At 41.7% G+C, this 17,353-nt stretch overlaps 1 protein-coding gene across 4 annotated transcripts in view; it reads left to right on the top strand.

The window, feature by feature from the left end:
• EFCAB11 (EF-hand calcium binding domain 11) overlaps positions 1–16,454 on the top strand; it is a 145,180-nt gene extending 128,726 nt beyond the window's left edge. For 2 of the 4 annotated variants that reach the window (XR_005363679.1, XM_038545531.1), the window contains one exon: positions 15,784–16,454. Coding sequence is in view for 3 of the 4 variants with exons in the window: in XM_038545531.1 (XP_038401459.1) it covers positions 15,784–15,865 (82 nt within the window). In the remaining variant the exon portion in view is untranslated. The other 2 variants (XM_038545527.1, XM_038545533.1) reach the window with 2 other exon arrangements.
• The last annotated feature ends 899 nt before the right edge of the window (positions 16,455–17,353 follow it).

Below are 17,353 nucleotides of genomic sequence, written 5' to 3'. Positions count from 1 at the left end.
TTGTTTTTTACTTTGTTGCTCTTCTACCATTTTGCTGTTTTCACCTTTTTTTTTTTTGACGATTTTATTCATTTATTCATGGGAGGCAGAGAGAGAGAGAGGGAGAAGCAGGCTCCACGCAGGGAGCCCGACGTGGGACTCGATCCCGGGACTCCAGGGTCAGGCCCCGGGCCGAAGGCGGCGCCAAACCGCTGCACCACCCAGGGATCCCCCTATTTTCACTTTTTAAAAGGCCTCCATGACGAATGTGTTTGCACTTTTGTCACTTCCTTAGGAGAGGTTCCTGGACCTGGGAATACAATATTAGGGAGTATGAACTTGTGTCGTTTTTACGACTCTTGATTCTTCTTATCTCATTCCCAGTAGCAGGTGGCAGCCCCTCCCGCAGCATCTGCCCCTCTCACCATGCGCCCCGCAACGACCCCATGTCATTCACTTTTCACATCTTTGCTGGTGGTCTAACAGGTGACAGTACTATCTCATTTTTTGGAGGTTTTTTTTTTTTTTCATTGATTGCTTATAATATTGAACATTTTCACACACTGGTCAGTTCTTTCTGCTCCTTCATCTATACCTGTCTATTGTTCTTCCATAATGAGAACATTGACCCATTTCCATTCTTATTTTAACCATTTTTCCAGTTTTTCTTTTCTTTTTATGGTTTTTTTTCAAGTGCAGAAATTTTAAGTTTTCATCTATCTAAATCTGTGATCTTTTCCTTCAGAATCTCTTCCATTTACTTTTATACTAAGAAAGTTTTCCTCATCTTAAGACCAAGTTAATATTCACATCCATTTTTTGTGGTGGTTTGAACCTGTGGTTTGAATTTTAAGACTATCTGGCACTTTTATGTATCTAGAATCCACTTGAGTATATATCATGGAGTGACGATTTAAACATTTTTGTGTACAAATAGCCAGTTTTTCCATTATCATTTATTAGATAGTTCCTATTTATATACCATGCTTTCATCATCATATTCTCTGCTGAGATTTTTTAATACATACCCAGACCTCTCCAGGCTGTGATTTGTTTTATTCCCTGGTCTCCTTACACAAAAAACACACACTCTCTCCCCCCGCCCCAATTCTAATAGTGTGTTCTCAGACCAAGTATTCCTTATTTTCAAATTGTTCTCAGGTCTTCCTGCCTATTTATTTTCCAGATGAATGGTAGAATCATTTTTGTGGAGTTCTAAAAACCTCCCTTTGGGGTTTTGATGAAAACTGCATTCAACCTATAAATTAATTGGGAAGAATTTGGCATCTTTACAACATTTAGTCTTCCCATCCAGGAATACACATATGGCACGCCCCTCCACACTTTCAAATAGCCTTTTGCAAGTCTCAGTGGAATTTTGTACTTTTTTTAATACAAATTCAACACATTTGTTATTAAGGTATTTCCAGTTTATTTCATACTTTGGGTACTTCTTAAAAAATTGGAATCTTTCCCCCTTCAGTTTAGATCCACTCTTTTTAATATCTTTTAATATTTTTCCCCAGTGATTGCCAAGTACTTAACAGGAATCTAAGTGAAAAGCATATTTGTTTCATTCTTTTAAGCTTATAAACTCCAAGATTTAGAACTGGAATAAACCTTAAATATATTTTCTTTTCATAGATGATAAAAGTGAGTTCGTGAGCAGTAAATTAATTTATTTAAAAATCATACACCTTGTTAGGGGAGTGACTAAACAGGCGAGTACTTCCAAATGTTCATTTTCTTCATGTCAAGGCCATGTAAAGCCTAAATATCCAAAACCAGATTCATCACCTTCCCCCCTCATGTTAATTTCCTGTAGCCTCTGTCACAATATACCCTTGACTTTGTGGCTTAAAGCAACACACATGCATTGCCTTTTAGTTCTGGAAGTCAGAAATCTAAAGTGACCCTCACTGGCCTAAAATTAAGGTGTCAGTAGGGCTGCATTACTTCTGGAGGCTCCAGGGGCACATCTGCTTCCTCACCCTTCTGGAGTTTCTGGAGGCTGCCTGCATTCCTTGGCTCATGGTACCTTCCTCTGTCTTCATAGCCAGTAGTTTAGCAATTTCCATGGTCTCTCTGACTTTTACTGAGTCTTCTACTCCCCTCCTTCCACTTTTAAGGACCCTCAAGATTACAAAAGGCCCACCTGGATAATCTGGGGTAATCTCCCCCATTTTAAGGTCGGCAATCTTAATTCCATCAGCAGCCCTACTGTTCCTTTCTCATGTGACATCATCAGACATTCTGGGACATCTTTGACGGGGGGACATTAGTCTGTCTGCTCAGCAAGGATGAGCTTTCAAAATTTCTAAGCATGTTAGCCCTCTCCTTAAAGCACATCAGGGCTTCTCACGCCCCTTGGATTATGAGCCAAGCCCTTACGTGGCCTGCCAGCTCCAACTAGTCTTATCCTACTCACCCTCCAGCTTTACAGGGTTCTACACTCATCTTCACCCTGTGTCCTGGCCACATGGGCTCTTTCCTTTCTTGAACATGTCTTGTTCTCTCTTGCCACGAGGCCCTCACACATGCTGTTCCCTCTGCCTGAAAAGCCCTTCTGCATCTCCCAACTATGTCTCATCCCTCAGGTTTCAACCCCGTTCTGCATCCTCTGGATCAATGCCCTCACCTCCCTGCCCAGTCTTCTGTCCCACCATCTCATAGCACCTTCTCTCTTTCCTTCAGAGCACTCAGCACACTGGTGATTTTACTTTGCTCGGAATTACTTAATTCTCTCTGGCTGGACTAAAAGGTGTGAAGAACTCTTTCTTTTTTCCCCACATCTTCAGAACCTGATGCACCTGGTCCATAGTGGGTTCTTAGGGCATCCCACGAATGGGTAAATGAACTCAGTAACCTATTTCTAAGAAAAAGCATTTTTATTGAATGTGTTCATTGACAAGTTATAAAAGCAAAAAGGCTTTTTGAAAGCCCCAACAAATAAGTATATCCATTATAAATCCATTTGATAAAATCACATATAGCCATTAAAAATGAAAATACAGACTAGAGCCATGGGGGAAATGTTCATATTATGTTTAAAATAGGATACAAGGTGCTCTAATGCTAATCAGAAGGAAAAGTGCCAAAATGATCATAGCAACTGGTTCAGGATCATGGAATGGTGAGCAATAGTTCTTTTCTCCCATCTCCAGACTCTCCTGTTAACATGTTCATGTATTCAGCACACATTTCTTGCAGCTAGTATGTGCCAGGGACTGTGTCAGGTGTAAGAACAGCACAGTGAACAAGATGTATCCATCTCTGCCCACTGCAAGGTTACAGCCAAGTAGGAGGAAAACTAGGAATAATCACAACAGATGATCTGGTATTCATAGACTATTGCTGTATTCGAGAAAACTTTGCCACAGCGTATACCATAGGCTAAAGAAAATAAATTTTTTAGGTTAGGTCCATTATTATTATGGGATTAAAATTTTTAATTGTGTGTGTGTATGAAGGGGGGGGGGGGTTGTAGGAGGAATATACTCACCCATTTTCTTTAGCCTTTAGGTTTTGAAGGAGATTTCCTAAATTGTCTCTCCAGTCCCTAAGCACTGCTTTTTTACATTCTAGAAGGAAAACATCTGGAATCAGGGTGAACTTCTGGTTACCTTAGTTTAGCTACATTAAAAAGCTTTGTGGGGATCCCTGGGTGGCTCAGCAGTTTAGCGCCTGCCTTCGGCCTGGGGCCTGATCCTGGAGTCCCGGATCGAGTCCCATCGGGCTCCCTGCATGGAGCCTACTTCTGCCTCTGCCTGTGTCTCTGCCTCTCTTCCTCTCTCCCTCTCTGTGTTTCTCATGAATAAAAAAAAAAATTTAAAAAAAAAGCTTTGTGTAGGTGGTCATCAGGATGCCCTTGATGCCTGCCCACCTCAAACTCCCAAGCATTTGGTGGGTCCTCAGCACTCATTTCTAGGAAACTGAAAAAGCAGAATTTTGCCATCATAAATTCTCTTGGTTTCATCTTCTCACCCTTATGCACTCAGTGACTGCCTCTGTGCTTGAGCATAATGTAAATACTTAATTTGTTTAATAAATATCCTGAAATAGCCTCTTTTGAGTTGTTAACTAGAAGGGCACGAACCTTTTAACTCACTTAGTCAGCGCAGATCAACACTTAATGTCTTTAATGATGATCAGGATCTCTTTTAGTGGCTGAAAATCTCCGTAATCAATGATGTGGCCCTGCCTGGAGGCTGGAGAGACTAGATAATGGGCATAAAATGTCACACTGGATGGGGCTAGTAATTTGAATCTCTGAGATCGGTATTAGTGTGGCCATTTATGGGAGAGGCCAGTTTCTTCCCAAGGCTAGGAAGAGCCCCGACAGCAACCCCTCGCCAACACCCCCTCGCCGGCTTAGTGATGTCCGCAATGTTGAAACCCCTCATGATGAGCCAGTTGCTGTTCTCAGCCCAAAACATCTGGAGGCTCTTCTCCCCCACCCACCTACCCATTAAGGCCAATGCCATGCCAGTGGTCACCCACCAGAAAAGTAATTCTTAGTGCTGTGCAGGAGGGGAGAGGATTGGGGCCACTGGGGTGAGGGAGTGGGGCGGGGGGTGGGTTTGTTGCAGTTTGTGCAACCTCATTAAGAAGGGTATGTCCATCCTCTTTCTTTCTCCATCCCCATATCAGCCTTGAGAATTTTATTTTCATTTCAGGGATAGAAAACAAGTTCTGTTTTCTAGCTGTTATATGAAGAAGCACTCCTAGGTTTCAGTCCTAAAATATCCCCTCCGATCTTGTACTTGGAGTCCCTTGGTCTTAGCCTGGGAATTGATTAATTCAGCCATGTTCATATTCTCTGCATTTCATAATTTTCCAAACACCTGTCATGTGCCCTCTGAACCTTCTTTATCTCTTGCGACTGAAATTCTCATATTAAAAGCCCTGATGGTCATCCGATTTGGTGTGACTTTGCAATTATAGGTGGGCTTTATTAATAAACAGCTTCTGATAATATGAGGGAATTATTTCATTATGAAATGTTATGCATTTTTTATGTTGTTTATCATTGTCCACAGACCCAGAGGTTTCAAATGGTGGGAGCATGTTGTAAACGAAAGCATAAGTAATTTATTATAATTATTCTGAACTAAGGCCAGATTTTCTACTGGCTCAGTGATGCACATCGATTGGAAATGAGTTGAGATGTAAAATCTTATTTTCTTAAGTGGATTATTTAAAACTAAAGTGTAAGTAATTAAAAATATTAATTTTTATAAATTCCTGCATCCTCATTTAATGGGAAAAAAAACCTGACATAAAATTTTTAAGTAATGTTTCTATAACTAAGCTATATAGAGCAAGTCCCTTGGATTTCTGGTGAGGCTTCACTAGCACAGTGTGATTTGGCCACGTCACAGTCCCCAGGGTGACTGTCAGGTCCTGTACTCTCCTTTGAAATGTGAGTGCTTTTAATTAGATGAGCAATGGCTAGTTTTTGTTTTTCTATTATTACATTATTATCATTCCATTGCCAGAACTCCAGTCTCATCTAATTGTAAGGGAGGCTGGAAAATGTGGTTTAGCTATGTTTTCAGGAAGAAAGGGAAATAAGTTTTATGGAACATATAAGCAAGCTCTGCCCTGGAGTCAAACTTCACCCATGTCAGAATGGATAACCCATTATCCTGGCTCCTTTTCCTCCTACCAACCTGTTTCATAATCCACTGATTTGAAATGCTCCTTTTGACCTTTGGCGAATTCCTATATACATATTCTGAATGTTATTCTCCCTCATTGATTGCTGGATCTCAATCACACACACTATTTTACTCACTGAAGCTTTATATTATGTTTTGATGCCACATTTATTTTCTAAAAAATATTCTGAGTCTTCTGGCACTTTTGCTTTTCCAGAGAAAATTTAGATTTAACTTACCAAATTTCCTAAAAAAGGGGGGGGGGGCAGGAAAAATAGCCAACAAAAAAAACTCTACAGTCTCCCTATCAGGTACTATTAAAAACACGTTCTACTTGAAAACATGATACTGTTCGAGAAGATAAGCATCATTTGACAATTGGTATCTTCTGACTCCGAGGAAATACGCTTTTAAAAAGCAAGCTTCCTCTCACACAGTGGCTAACAATGTTATTAGCAGGGATTTATAAACGGCTTGAATGTTTATGGTTCATATTTCAACTTCAAGTCTGTTTGTTGCATTAGCAAAATGAAGCTCATTAAGCCTTATTCTTTTGGACCACCTCTCCAAGCTTCCGAGCCCACTCATACTCTGCTTTCTTGTCTGGAAGTATGTAATCTTTCCCATACAGCACTTGAAAGTTCAGCTCATTCCTAAACCTCTCGTCAAGGATATGAACTTGTTGCTTTCAGAGAGGCCACATCTGTGCACTGAGCCATTACGCCATCTGTTAAACTGGTCAGAGTTCATTTTATTGCCTCCTTTGTGGAAGAACTCGTACTGTAAAAGCGTGTGTTATTGAAAACATAATTTTCCTCATCATTATGCTTTCTTTCTAGCCGGATCATAACCTGCGAGAAATCTATTGAGCAGAGAGTGAAAAGCTCTTCAGAATAGCTGTTCTTAAGAGATTAAATGATTGCCATCTCTGTCCCATTTCTTTTATCTCATAATCAAGTTCAAGATGATACTAGATATCTCAGCTGAAGTGATTATATATTTGAAATAGAAATGGCTATATCTCCATTCATATTTCACACTGTTGAAGGCAGGATCACCCCCTCCCATTTACATTTAGATTTGTGTATGGTTCTTTACCACTGTCCGTGGGGTTAAAGATTCAAAGTACTTTTTGAAGACAAAAATAGCTAACAGGAGTTCGGTTGTATTTTTAAATGTTCTGTGCACAAAGACACTAAGTTGTATATTAAGATCCAGCTTAGATTCATCAAAATTTTGAGCTGTATCAAATCTTGGCAAATCATAGCCCAGCCATTCTTGACAAGTGAAAAGCTTGGCCTTCAGAGTGGCTAAGACACTTGCCTAAGGTCACACAGCCTAGCTGAGACGAAAGCTCTGCTGAAGCATGCTGCCTACCCCCTGCCATATTCAGAGCGAGCCTGTCACACAGATCTACTGTGGGGAAGGAATGGAAGGTCTAGTGACCCAAAAGCGTAGGAACCAGATTTTTTTTTTTATGTAATTGGTTCAAAAATGTTCACTTTGGCTTTGTTCTTCATCCTTAAAGCTGCGTGATCTGTGCTATTTTCTTACATCACAATTTCTCTTCCAGAGATTCAAACTGAGAAAAAAGATCATGTCACTATTTATTAGCAGCTCTGCTAAAACACTTGCTAGAGAAGGAATATGACACTGTTTTCCGGAAGTGAGACATCGGGCTGTATGTTGATTGCATTTATCCACATGCCCGCAAGTAGTCAATAATCAAGCATACTGAAATTATATTCTTTCCTCCTTTTAAAATATTTCTAGCTTTAAATAAGACTCCTCATTTTTAAGACCTAGTAAATAGGAAAAAGTGAGTCATTATTTATAGTTAATCACTTTTGCCAGCTGTGACTGCATTTCACATCCATTTTTCTTTTTTGTCTTGGACTGGAGAATCTATCCTGTGGCTCTTTAAGGAAAAAAACATATTGGTTCCATCAATAGCCTCTTTCAACGCATAATCACAGTTAAGGCACTGCAAATCGAGATTTTTGTTGGATGCAGCAAGAAAAGTAACTTCTTTAGAATTCAGAACTGTGGAGAATGATCCCGAATCTTGAGATAGCACCTAACAAGAAAATCTGAATTATTTTAGGATTCGTTTCAAAATGGGATAATCATTTCAAAAATATTGTATTTATGAGTATCTATTCCATGTCCTAAGTTCCAGGTACTGCAAGATTTAGACAAGATTTCAGAAAGGATACGTTACCATATGTCAGAAGACTTTGATTTGAAAGTATCAGGAATCCATTTCAGATCACCTTGAACAGCCCAGGGACTTTATTGGGTCAGGAGACTAAAGATTTTGACCGCAGGCATGCTTCAGTCCTGGTCTGATTAGGCGCCAGCCCACTCTGCTGTTCTTCTGACTCTCACTGTGGGTAGCCCCATTCTCAGGCTGATAATTGACATTTACAAGCATGTGCAGAAATTTTTGGATCAATGTACTATCGGCTCACAGACCTGTGGAGATTGCATCCTTGTGGTAGGAAACGGACTGTTGTAACACCAAGCCTCACTTCTGCATCCCAGCTCTCTAAGGAAAGGGCTTCTCCTTAACTCACAAACAAAATGCCGAGGCTTCATTATGGTCCATCCAACTCTTTACCAGTCAGTAGCAGTCAGGGGAGAAATGCCACGTACCACTTGGCCAATCAGTCCTTGAGCCCAATCACTGTGGTTAGGAGGCCAGAATTATAGTTCTTGGCTTTGGCCAGTTAGCTCCCATTGCTGGAGCTTGGGGTGGCAAATAATCTACCTGAATCACACTTGAATCTCACATGTGCTGCTGAGTAGCACAGAGGTGTAGGATGGATGCCAGAGAAGGACCCAGCAACATCCACTGTGTCCTCCATTTAGAAGCTGAGCCTGGTCTTAATGAGGCCAAAGCCTTGCCTGGCTTGTGTCACTTTTTGTTCCTGACCTGGTCTGGCCATCGTTTTATCCTTCACCGTTGATCCTACATGGCCAATTCCACCACCTGCTCATGGCCAGTCCATGGCTGTACCTCTGTATCCATAAGGCCAAAGTATTGTCTTATAGTTAGGAGTATATTGTCCTCATGCTGAAGGAACAAGTAATTTCTGACAGACTATGTATTATTAAATAAGACACATATATTAGGGGTTCCTGGGTGGCTCAGTCTGTTAGGTGTCTCACTTCGGCTCAGGTCATGATCTCAGGGTCCTGGGATCGAGCCCCGAGTCAGGCTCTCTGCTCAACGGGAAGTCTGCTTCTCCTTCTTCCCCTCCTCCTATTTATGCTAGTGGTCTCACTCTCTCTCAAATAAATTAAAAAAAAAAAAAGACACATAGATTAGAGAGAACCGCTCCTTTTATTCTCTGGTGAACCCTGGCATTTCAGTTGTCTGGAGCTTCAAACCAGAGCTCTTCTTAAAGGCAGTACTTCATTTGCTCTAAAATTTTTTCCAGAGGAACACTCTCATCTGTTTCAAGTTGTGGGATACCCCTTAACTGAATGGAATCTGATGTGACATGTAATTGCTGATGGCAATTAAATGCCCTGGGAGAACTTCATCTCTCAAAATAAACTTGCCACTATGTCTCAGCCTGGGTTCTTCCCAAAAGCAGAGCTTTGGTGAGGAATCGCATACACTTTGTTTTTTTGGGAAATAACCTCCATGAGCAAGAGCTGAAGAGAGAATGAGGGGAAGCCAGTACAGGGGTCTGTTGACCAAGTACGTTACTTCTGGAAGCAGCTAGAGCTCGATGCTACCAGAACCTCCAGTGAGCCGAGAGCAGGAGCTCAGAGTTGCCAGCTTGCCTGAGGGACAGGAGAGAGCCAAAGTCCACTGACACTTGGTACCGCACCAGGCACAGGTGGTCACTTCCAGATTGCATCCGTATGAGGGCCACACCCAGGTGTTAGCAGTCCCAAGAAGACAGTGAGAGACACTGCTGGGGGGCACCCCGACGGGTGGGCCTGCAGCCGTGGCTGGGCTCCAAGACCAGGGTGAGAACACGAGGTGGGCACGTGGGGTCCCTTGCACACTGAACCACCCAAGTCACCCAGGAATCTACCTAGAAAAGACCAGAAACCCTCTCCACATCTCTCTTCTCTTTCCTGCGTGCCTGAATGGCTTTTCTTAACACGTGTCTTGAAAAAGGTAAAATTAATAAACACATTACCAACTGGATTGCCGGAGAGCCCTGCAGGACTCTCATCAACAAAGAGGCAAGCACACGGGTGGAAAGAACCAGCGGGCTCCTCAGAAGAGAAGGCTGCTCGCGGGAGAAGCTGTCATCATCACATCTTCAATTGGCGGGTCCTCTCATCCCCAGCAGGGGCTCCTTGCTTGGAGGGTAATTTCTATTCTCACTGTTCAGTCAGGATGACAGCTTTGTCCCTAATGTGATGGCAGTTTTGACTTTAGTTTAAATTATTCCGTAAAGAATCAAAGAGAAAGAGATTCTCTCTCCTTGGTCCCCCACCCCCCAAATTCCACAAAGAAAACTTTTCTAATTTAAGTCTTTGCCTCCACATTAAATTTCTCATTCATGTTGCAGGTGAATCAAATACAGCGTCAACTTTCAAAACCCCGTGTGACTATCACAGTGACTCAAAATAATTGCTGTCTGTCAGTGTATTGCTGGGAACACAGATATGCCTGTCACTGGCTCTGTTATCACACCAAGAGCCTGCCTCTCGAGTGCGGTCTTCTCTGGGCTCAATTCAGAACTTTAGTGTCAGCGAGGCAGAGCATTGGGGCAATTATCTGCATAATCCATCCAAGTATATGTGTGCCTCAGCTGCCCCTGAAATCACTTGTTTAAAAAAAAAAAAAAAAGCCTTTAATTATTTTAGTAAGTGTAGATATAGCTGGAATGTTCCAAAGAATTGCCTCTAACTGAGGTTCCTCTAGCTTAGTGTTTTCGAACCAGGGACGATTTTGCACCTCAAGGGAACTTGGCAATATCTGGAGACATTTGGGGCTGTCACAGCTGAGGAATGAGGAGAGAGGGAGCCCCTGACGTCATAACGGTAGAGCCCAGGGTTGCTGCAGTACACAGGGACAGCCCCACATGGCAAAGGATCCTCCAGCCCAAACCCTGCTCTAGCTGTTGATGATTTACATATTGTAAAGTAAGGCCATCTAAAAAGAAAATTTGGACTAAAAGAAAATATTCCTTCAGTTGAGAAATAGCTAAGAAATAGCACTAATATTATTAAAACACTAAGGCAAAAGAACCCAAAAGAGAAGTTTCTGCCCAAATGAATTAGGTGTTTGTAAGATTGCAATTATAATACATACCAGTTTGTATTCTTGTTTCCACTTAATGTCACGTTTATAGTCTCTGTATCATTTTGATAGAGAATAGTCCCATTGTCTCAATGTAATGAAATTAAACCATTCCCTCTTTGTTTCTGTCCTTCTTTTTCAGTTTTAAAAAATTATTTAATTTTTTTTTTAAGTAACCTGGGCAAAAGCACGTACTCCAGTCTGAAATCTGGCTTGCGAGAGCTGGCCATGCGGCTGGCTCCCTTGAGTTATTTTACAAAAACTATTTTCCAAGAAATAGGTACTTTCTAAATATTACAAGAAACAGTTATAATGTAAATATTTTCCCGCAAGAAACACTACTTGTGAAAAACAGTCACTATTTATATATTTTTAAAATTCGAAAACCCACTGTATTTCTCTTCAGAAAGTATCAAAGCAGGGCAGCCCCGGTGGCGCAGCGGTTTAGTGCCGCCTGCAGCCCGGGGTCTGATCCTGGAGACTTGGGATCGAGTCTCACATCAGGCTCCCTGCATGGAGCCTGCTTCTCCCTCTGCCTGTGTCTCTGCCTCTCTCTCTGTGTCTCTATGAATAAATAAATAAAATCTTTAAAAAAAAAAAAAAAAAAGAAAGTATCAAAGCAGCTCTCCGGCCTACCTCAGTAACAGATGCGCTGTGCGAAGCCCTGGGTCCTTCAGGTGGGGACCAGCCAGCCTCTGGGCCACAGGGGCACATCTAGTCCAGCTGTTGGAGTCCACACAGCATCACAAAAAGGAGAGAACAGAATCTCGCTTAACAAGTCAGGGGGCCACAGACAAATGCTGATGCTCATGCTGATGAAAGTAATTATAACCACTGATAAGATGAGTCAGAAAAATGTTTTTATTTTAACAGAAAACTGTCAGAACTTAGCTAAGTGGACACAGTCTAGTTTTGCTTGAAATGCTCAACGTGTCCCAGCGTCAGCCTGGGTGTCCCTGAACTTCACAGTTCAAATAGTGTCACCTAGAAGGCCCATTCCACACCCCAGAAGATTTTAAAGCGCTTCCGAAGCTTTTCTGCAATTTCCAGAAGGCCCATGGCTCTGAGTTCTCATTTCTCTGCAGTAATTCAGCGGATGGATCCTCTGACCATTCCCCGTACTTTCCTTGCTCACTCCTGGACCTGCTCAGATGGGTCTCCTCTCCTAACTCAGTCTTCAGCTCTGCAATCAACACAGAACACACAACCCCCACCCCCGCACACACAAACACCATCCTCAATGGAGCACATGCCTGTCGCACCCTTTGGTGGAGACACGGGAGGTTATAACAAGTAACAGCCACCTCTGAAGCACATGGTAAATGTAGCAGTTAAGTAAAGGCCTTCTGCTCCCCGCACCCCTGAGTCTTAGTGATCAGTGGTCACTGAGTGATCACACTTGGGCCGTTGCCCTTCATGGAGCACCCTGTGCTCCGCTCCCAGTGCTCTCACCTGGCTTGTCATACTCTTCCACCCGAAGGTCTGAGTTACACAGAGCAGCTCAGCTCTCCTGAGTCTCTGCTCCACAAATCAGTCTCATGTCTTCCTTTCGCATCTCACAACCCAGCAAACCAGAAAGCTTTAAATTTAACTGAACCTACATTTCTAGAGAGCAGTTACTGTTGTTAACAGCATTTATTTTCCTCTCGTACATCTATACGAGCTTTGTCAACTCCTTAGAAAAGCCAGTTCTGAAATAGAAAGCAATATATTTACCTTTATCTATAGCCACATGTCCGGTGGAAGCGCTGCTACTTAGCTGGATTAAAGTCCTCAGGCTGGGACACCTGGTGGCTCAGCAGTTGAGCATCTGCCTTCAGCTCAGGGGTCCTGGGATCGAGTCCCACATCGGGCTCCCCGCAGAGAGCCTGCTTCCCCCCTCTGCCTGTGTGTCTGCCTCTCTCTGTGTGTTTCTCATGAATAAATAAATAAAATCTTAAAAAATATATAAAGTGCTCGGGCTTCAGCTACAGGGCAGATTAGAGTCAAATATGTGTAGCATCTGCCTCAGTTTCCAATTTCCTGCTCTGTATTTATCTCTGTGTTGTTCAGCCTGACATTAAGGGGCTCCTGCCACCCGTGTTCTGCTCTGCAACCTCATTTGCCAGAGCTCATCTCACATGGTGTCTCTTGTACCCAATCTGTGTTGACAAAATGCACTTGGGGCCTGGAGACCATAATTGACTATTCCTTGCAGGTCCCTGAGTCGTGGTTCCTAAGGGCCTTCTCCAGTGCGGAATATTTCCCTGGCTAGTTTCCAGACTCCGGAAAGGCAGTGATGACATACCCTATGCCGTCTTCCTTTGACCCCCCTGCACCTCCTGGGAGGTGGTAGATAGATATTCTACAATGTTGTCAGCTGCTTCTCCAGATTCTTTGATTCCACAAATTCATGCTCTCTGCAAACATTTGTCGTCTGCTCTGGGCTGAGTTGGAGACACAGCCAAAAATAAGGAAAAGTTCTCACCCTCCTTGAATTCATTTCCATCTGGGGTGAGAGGTGGTGGAGTGTTTTCCATCCCTAAGTGTGTGTTGGTGACATCAAAACAGCACACTGCCCTCTCAGAACCAGAGCAGACTCCCGTTGAGGTGGAATGCGGTGAGCAGGAACAGTGACCTTGGCACCTAATGACGTTTCTTCACCACTTCTAGCCACCAGCCACATCTGCTCTCTGGTCACGCTGTGCTCTAAGTGTGGGTGCTGTGAAACCTTCCTTCTTCAGAATAATCCTGCCCGCGATGAAAAAAAAAAAAACAGTGTATTTCAGCTTTTAAAAGTATAGCTCTGAAATGTGAATTTCCGCTTCACCCTCCTTGAGACAACCAGACCTGCTCTCACACACTCACACTCACACATAATGAGGAGAGAAAGTCAGAAGATAGAAAGTATTTTACCACCGCTCATTCTAAATATAAACATGATGCTCCTCCATTCATTATGTGAATGAAATGCCACTACAAACCTTATGCATAAATGTTTCCATCTTGACACTTCTTGGTTATACTGTGCCCATTTTACGATGGGGAAGCTCTGGCAAAGACAGCCAGAAAAATAAATGAATGTAATTACAATGAAGGTTATTTACTGACAAAAAGGGATTCCCTTTTTCCACAAGCATTCAGCCTCTCAGTAAGCAAACAAACACACCGAGAAAATATTACCGGAAGCATTTTATTCTAAACATTACTTTTCTAGGTTATCCTCTTAACCCACCCCCTAGGATTTATAGTTCAACCATACCAGTTCACAGTGGAAAGAAAAAAGGCCGCTTATCTAATCCAATTCCTTGGGAAAAAAAAAATACTTAGGCAATATTAAGAATCTTCAATTATCTAATTTAATAAAAGGGACAGTTTCTAGGCCATAATCAGTAACATGTGATACTGATTACTTCTAATCCCTTAGAAGACATCTGACATTCTGCTTTTGGTCTTGTATAGCATGAAATCATCATGTATATTTTACCCAAAGAAGTAGCAAGAATAATGGCCTCTGCAGTCTGCAGTCATTTTCTACTAACACACTGCAACATGGTTTTGCCCTAGGGCAGAGAAGTAGGGATTTTCTCTACTTCAAAAGAATGAAAAATTATCATCACTATCCAGAACCATTATAGACTTCAGAGACTTTGTCATGAAATATTCAGAAAGTTTATTTTAGAATTCAATATTTTAAAAGCCTGCTTTAAAACTATTACAGTGATTAGTGACTCTGTTACTTGGGCCAGTCTTTGCTTTAAAAAGCCCTATGTCATGGTTGATGCCATTTGTTGTTTCAGCAAAATGTAATTTGCATCAACCACAAGAGCTCCACATAAGGAATGTAATGCATTGTTTTAGAATGCCCCCCAAAGAGGAGTGGTGGCCACTACTCATCAGTTATCCTTTCAAATACACTTCTTAAATAAACGTTACTCTTCCTGGTAATGGTTGAAATGTGTTTCTAATGCTGTGATTTTTGTCCTATGTTATCTTACCCATATGGAGTGGGTGCTATTTCTCTGTTCCTGTCAAGGGAGCAATGCTCCTGTCTCCGGGGTTCTAGGGACACACTGGGGCTACCCACACCCTCAGCCAACCAGCCAGAGGTTCCCATCTTCATTACTCTTCATAGGAGTCAGAAAAGCTTATTGGATGTTTGTGAGGATTTCACAGAACTTCCGAGGCCAGTAAAGACTTCTGGAGCAAGAGTTAACCACGTGAAATTGCAATACAACCCCCTTCTCTTTGGACCCTTCTATTTAAGTAGGGAGGTAATGTGCAGTAGAGTCCATGGAGAACCTTGGTTTGGGAATGTAATGATCTTGATTTGCGTTCCAAGTCTGCTACTTATCAGCAGTGTGAATCTTGTGAAATTAGTGTCCCACTTTCAATTTAGTGTCTCCGTAAGGTGGACCCATCACAGCATCATGCAGAGATTCGATGAGATGAGGGATGTAAGGACAGTGCAACACAGATGTCGATAATTGTTCCTATCATTGCTCTTTATTCCCAAAATGTTTTTTTTTACCCCTCATTGGTTTAGTCCACATTTCTGTTGTGTAATGCATATATATTTGTTGATATAGAAAGAATGCACAAAATGACTAGAAAAACAATCATTTCTGCTTTTCTTTAAAAGCCTGTGCATTTGACTTCATTCCTTTCAGAATATCAAATATACTATTTTTGTAGGTTTAAATATACCTTTTCCTTCCTTCCACGTTAGGCATTTATCAATGTAAGAAAAAAATAGGCATCAAATTTGCCTTCCAGTAGGTGCCTCTTACTTGTAGACATGCAAAGAAACAAAGATTGTGGAGTGCTCTTGATGCATAAGTGTGACAAAAATAATCTGTAAATAACTAAATAACTTTTTCTTTCATTTTCCAGGGAAGTAGATCAAGACTCAGATGGTCTTGTCAGCTTTAAAGACTTTGAATATGCCATGAACCATGGACAAAATGAAGCCTAACTATTGTAAACCGGTTTTGGCAACTTCTGGGGAGACAAGTAGATTGTAATGTATATTTAAATGTCAAACTCTGTTCTGCTAGTGATGTAATAATGCTGCATACTTGTGATTAAACTCTCCATTGTGGTTTTCAGATGCTGCTATTACTTGCATCTCAGAATCCTAGAGGTGGTCATTACAGGTAGTCTTCCATGTGGCTGACAGCCACACTGCCCCTGGGGCTGGCCCCCATCACACCCACCCACACTGCAGGCTGGGACGCTCCGCTCACTGGTCCTCACCACCTCACCTGCTGGTCCTCTGATTCTCATTGGTTCCTACTGTCCGGAAAGAGGTCACTTTTTCCTACCAACGGTACCAGTACCAGTTTCCTTCTTGTGTTCAACTTTGTTTGAACAAGTGATAACACCTATGTGTCCTGAGGACTTATAATGTTCCAAGCAATGAGCAAAAAGACATTGGGAAAACAAGACCTGTGATTTATCTAAGATAATGTACCCACTGTCAAAATCATCATGGAAAAATGGCCCTAGGGCGCTTGCTGTATAAGATTTAAAAAAAAAAAAAAGGAAAAAGAAAAACCCACACAGATTTGGCTGACACAAGTAAGTCTTCTCCAGCTGTAGACAGAGGAAGAACAGAGTGCAGTAAGGAAGGATATTGGGAGCAAAAGATTTATTGGCAGAGCCCTTTCAGATGGCTTGGGCCTGGGGTTCCTATGGCTAACCAACTGTGCCCTGCTGCACACTTCCTGGTTCTGGGTGGCTTCGCCTACACCAAAAGCCTTAGCCATCTGGTTCACATTCTCCACCCTTTGCACCTCCGTCCACAGGTGGGACCTGGTAATTGCTGTACCAAAACAAACACTGTGACACTGGACCTTCAGCGCTTAGTTTAAATAAATGCTGGTATCAATGCCAATAGCTTGTCTCCAAGTGTTCAGAAATCATTAACATTAACATTAGGAAAACGTCTAATATAATTCAAATTTTAAAAGTAAACATCAAAAGATCAAGCAAAAATACACATCTGTAAAATAGAAGCATGGAACAGGCATCATTCTAACACAAACTAAATTGACAGACTTAAAAATAAGGCCTTAAACTTAGGAATCAAAGGAGCCTAAGGAGATACAACAATATAACTTGATATTCTTGGAATAGTAAAAAGGACATTAGGTAAACACTAATGAAGAATGAACTTTAGTTAATAATAAGTACTATCTTCACAATTTTTCTGTAAATCTAAAAGTATTCCAAAATAAAAAAGATTGTTTAAAAAATCATGTTCAAAAATTAGCAAACTAAACATTATCAAAAGTGAAGAAAACTAAAAATCATTGAGAAGTACAAATGAAATATTTGAAAAACAAAGTAGATCCAAGGTATCCTGTGTATTTTAGTACAGATTTTTTCAGCTGATGGAAAGCCCTTTTTGACTTGGGGTAGAGTTCAGGCAGTGTTTTCATCATAACTTAAACGTTGAGTC

Source organism: Canis lupus, chromosome 8, assembly GCF_011100685.1.
Source record: "Canis lupus familiaris isolate Mischka breed German Shepherd chromosome 8, alternate assembly UU_Cfam_GSD_1.0, whole genome shotgun sequence".
NCBI classification, from domain to species: Eukaryota; Metazoa; Chordata; class Mammalia; order Carnivora; family Canidae; genus Canis; species Canis lupus.
The sequence above is the reverse complement of the archived record's forward strand: the minus strand, read 5'-3'. Positions and strand labels throughout refer to the sequence as shown.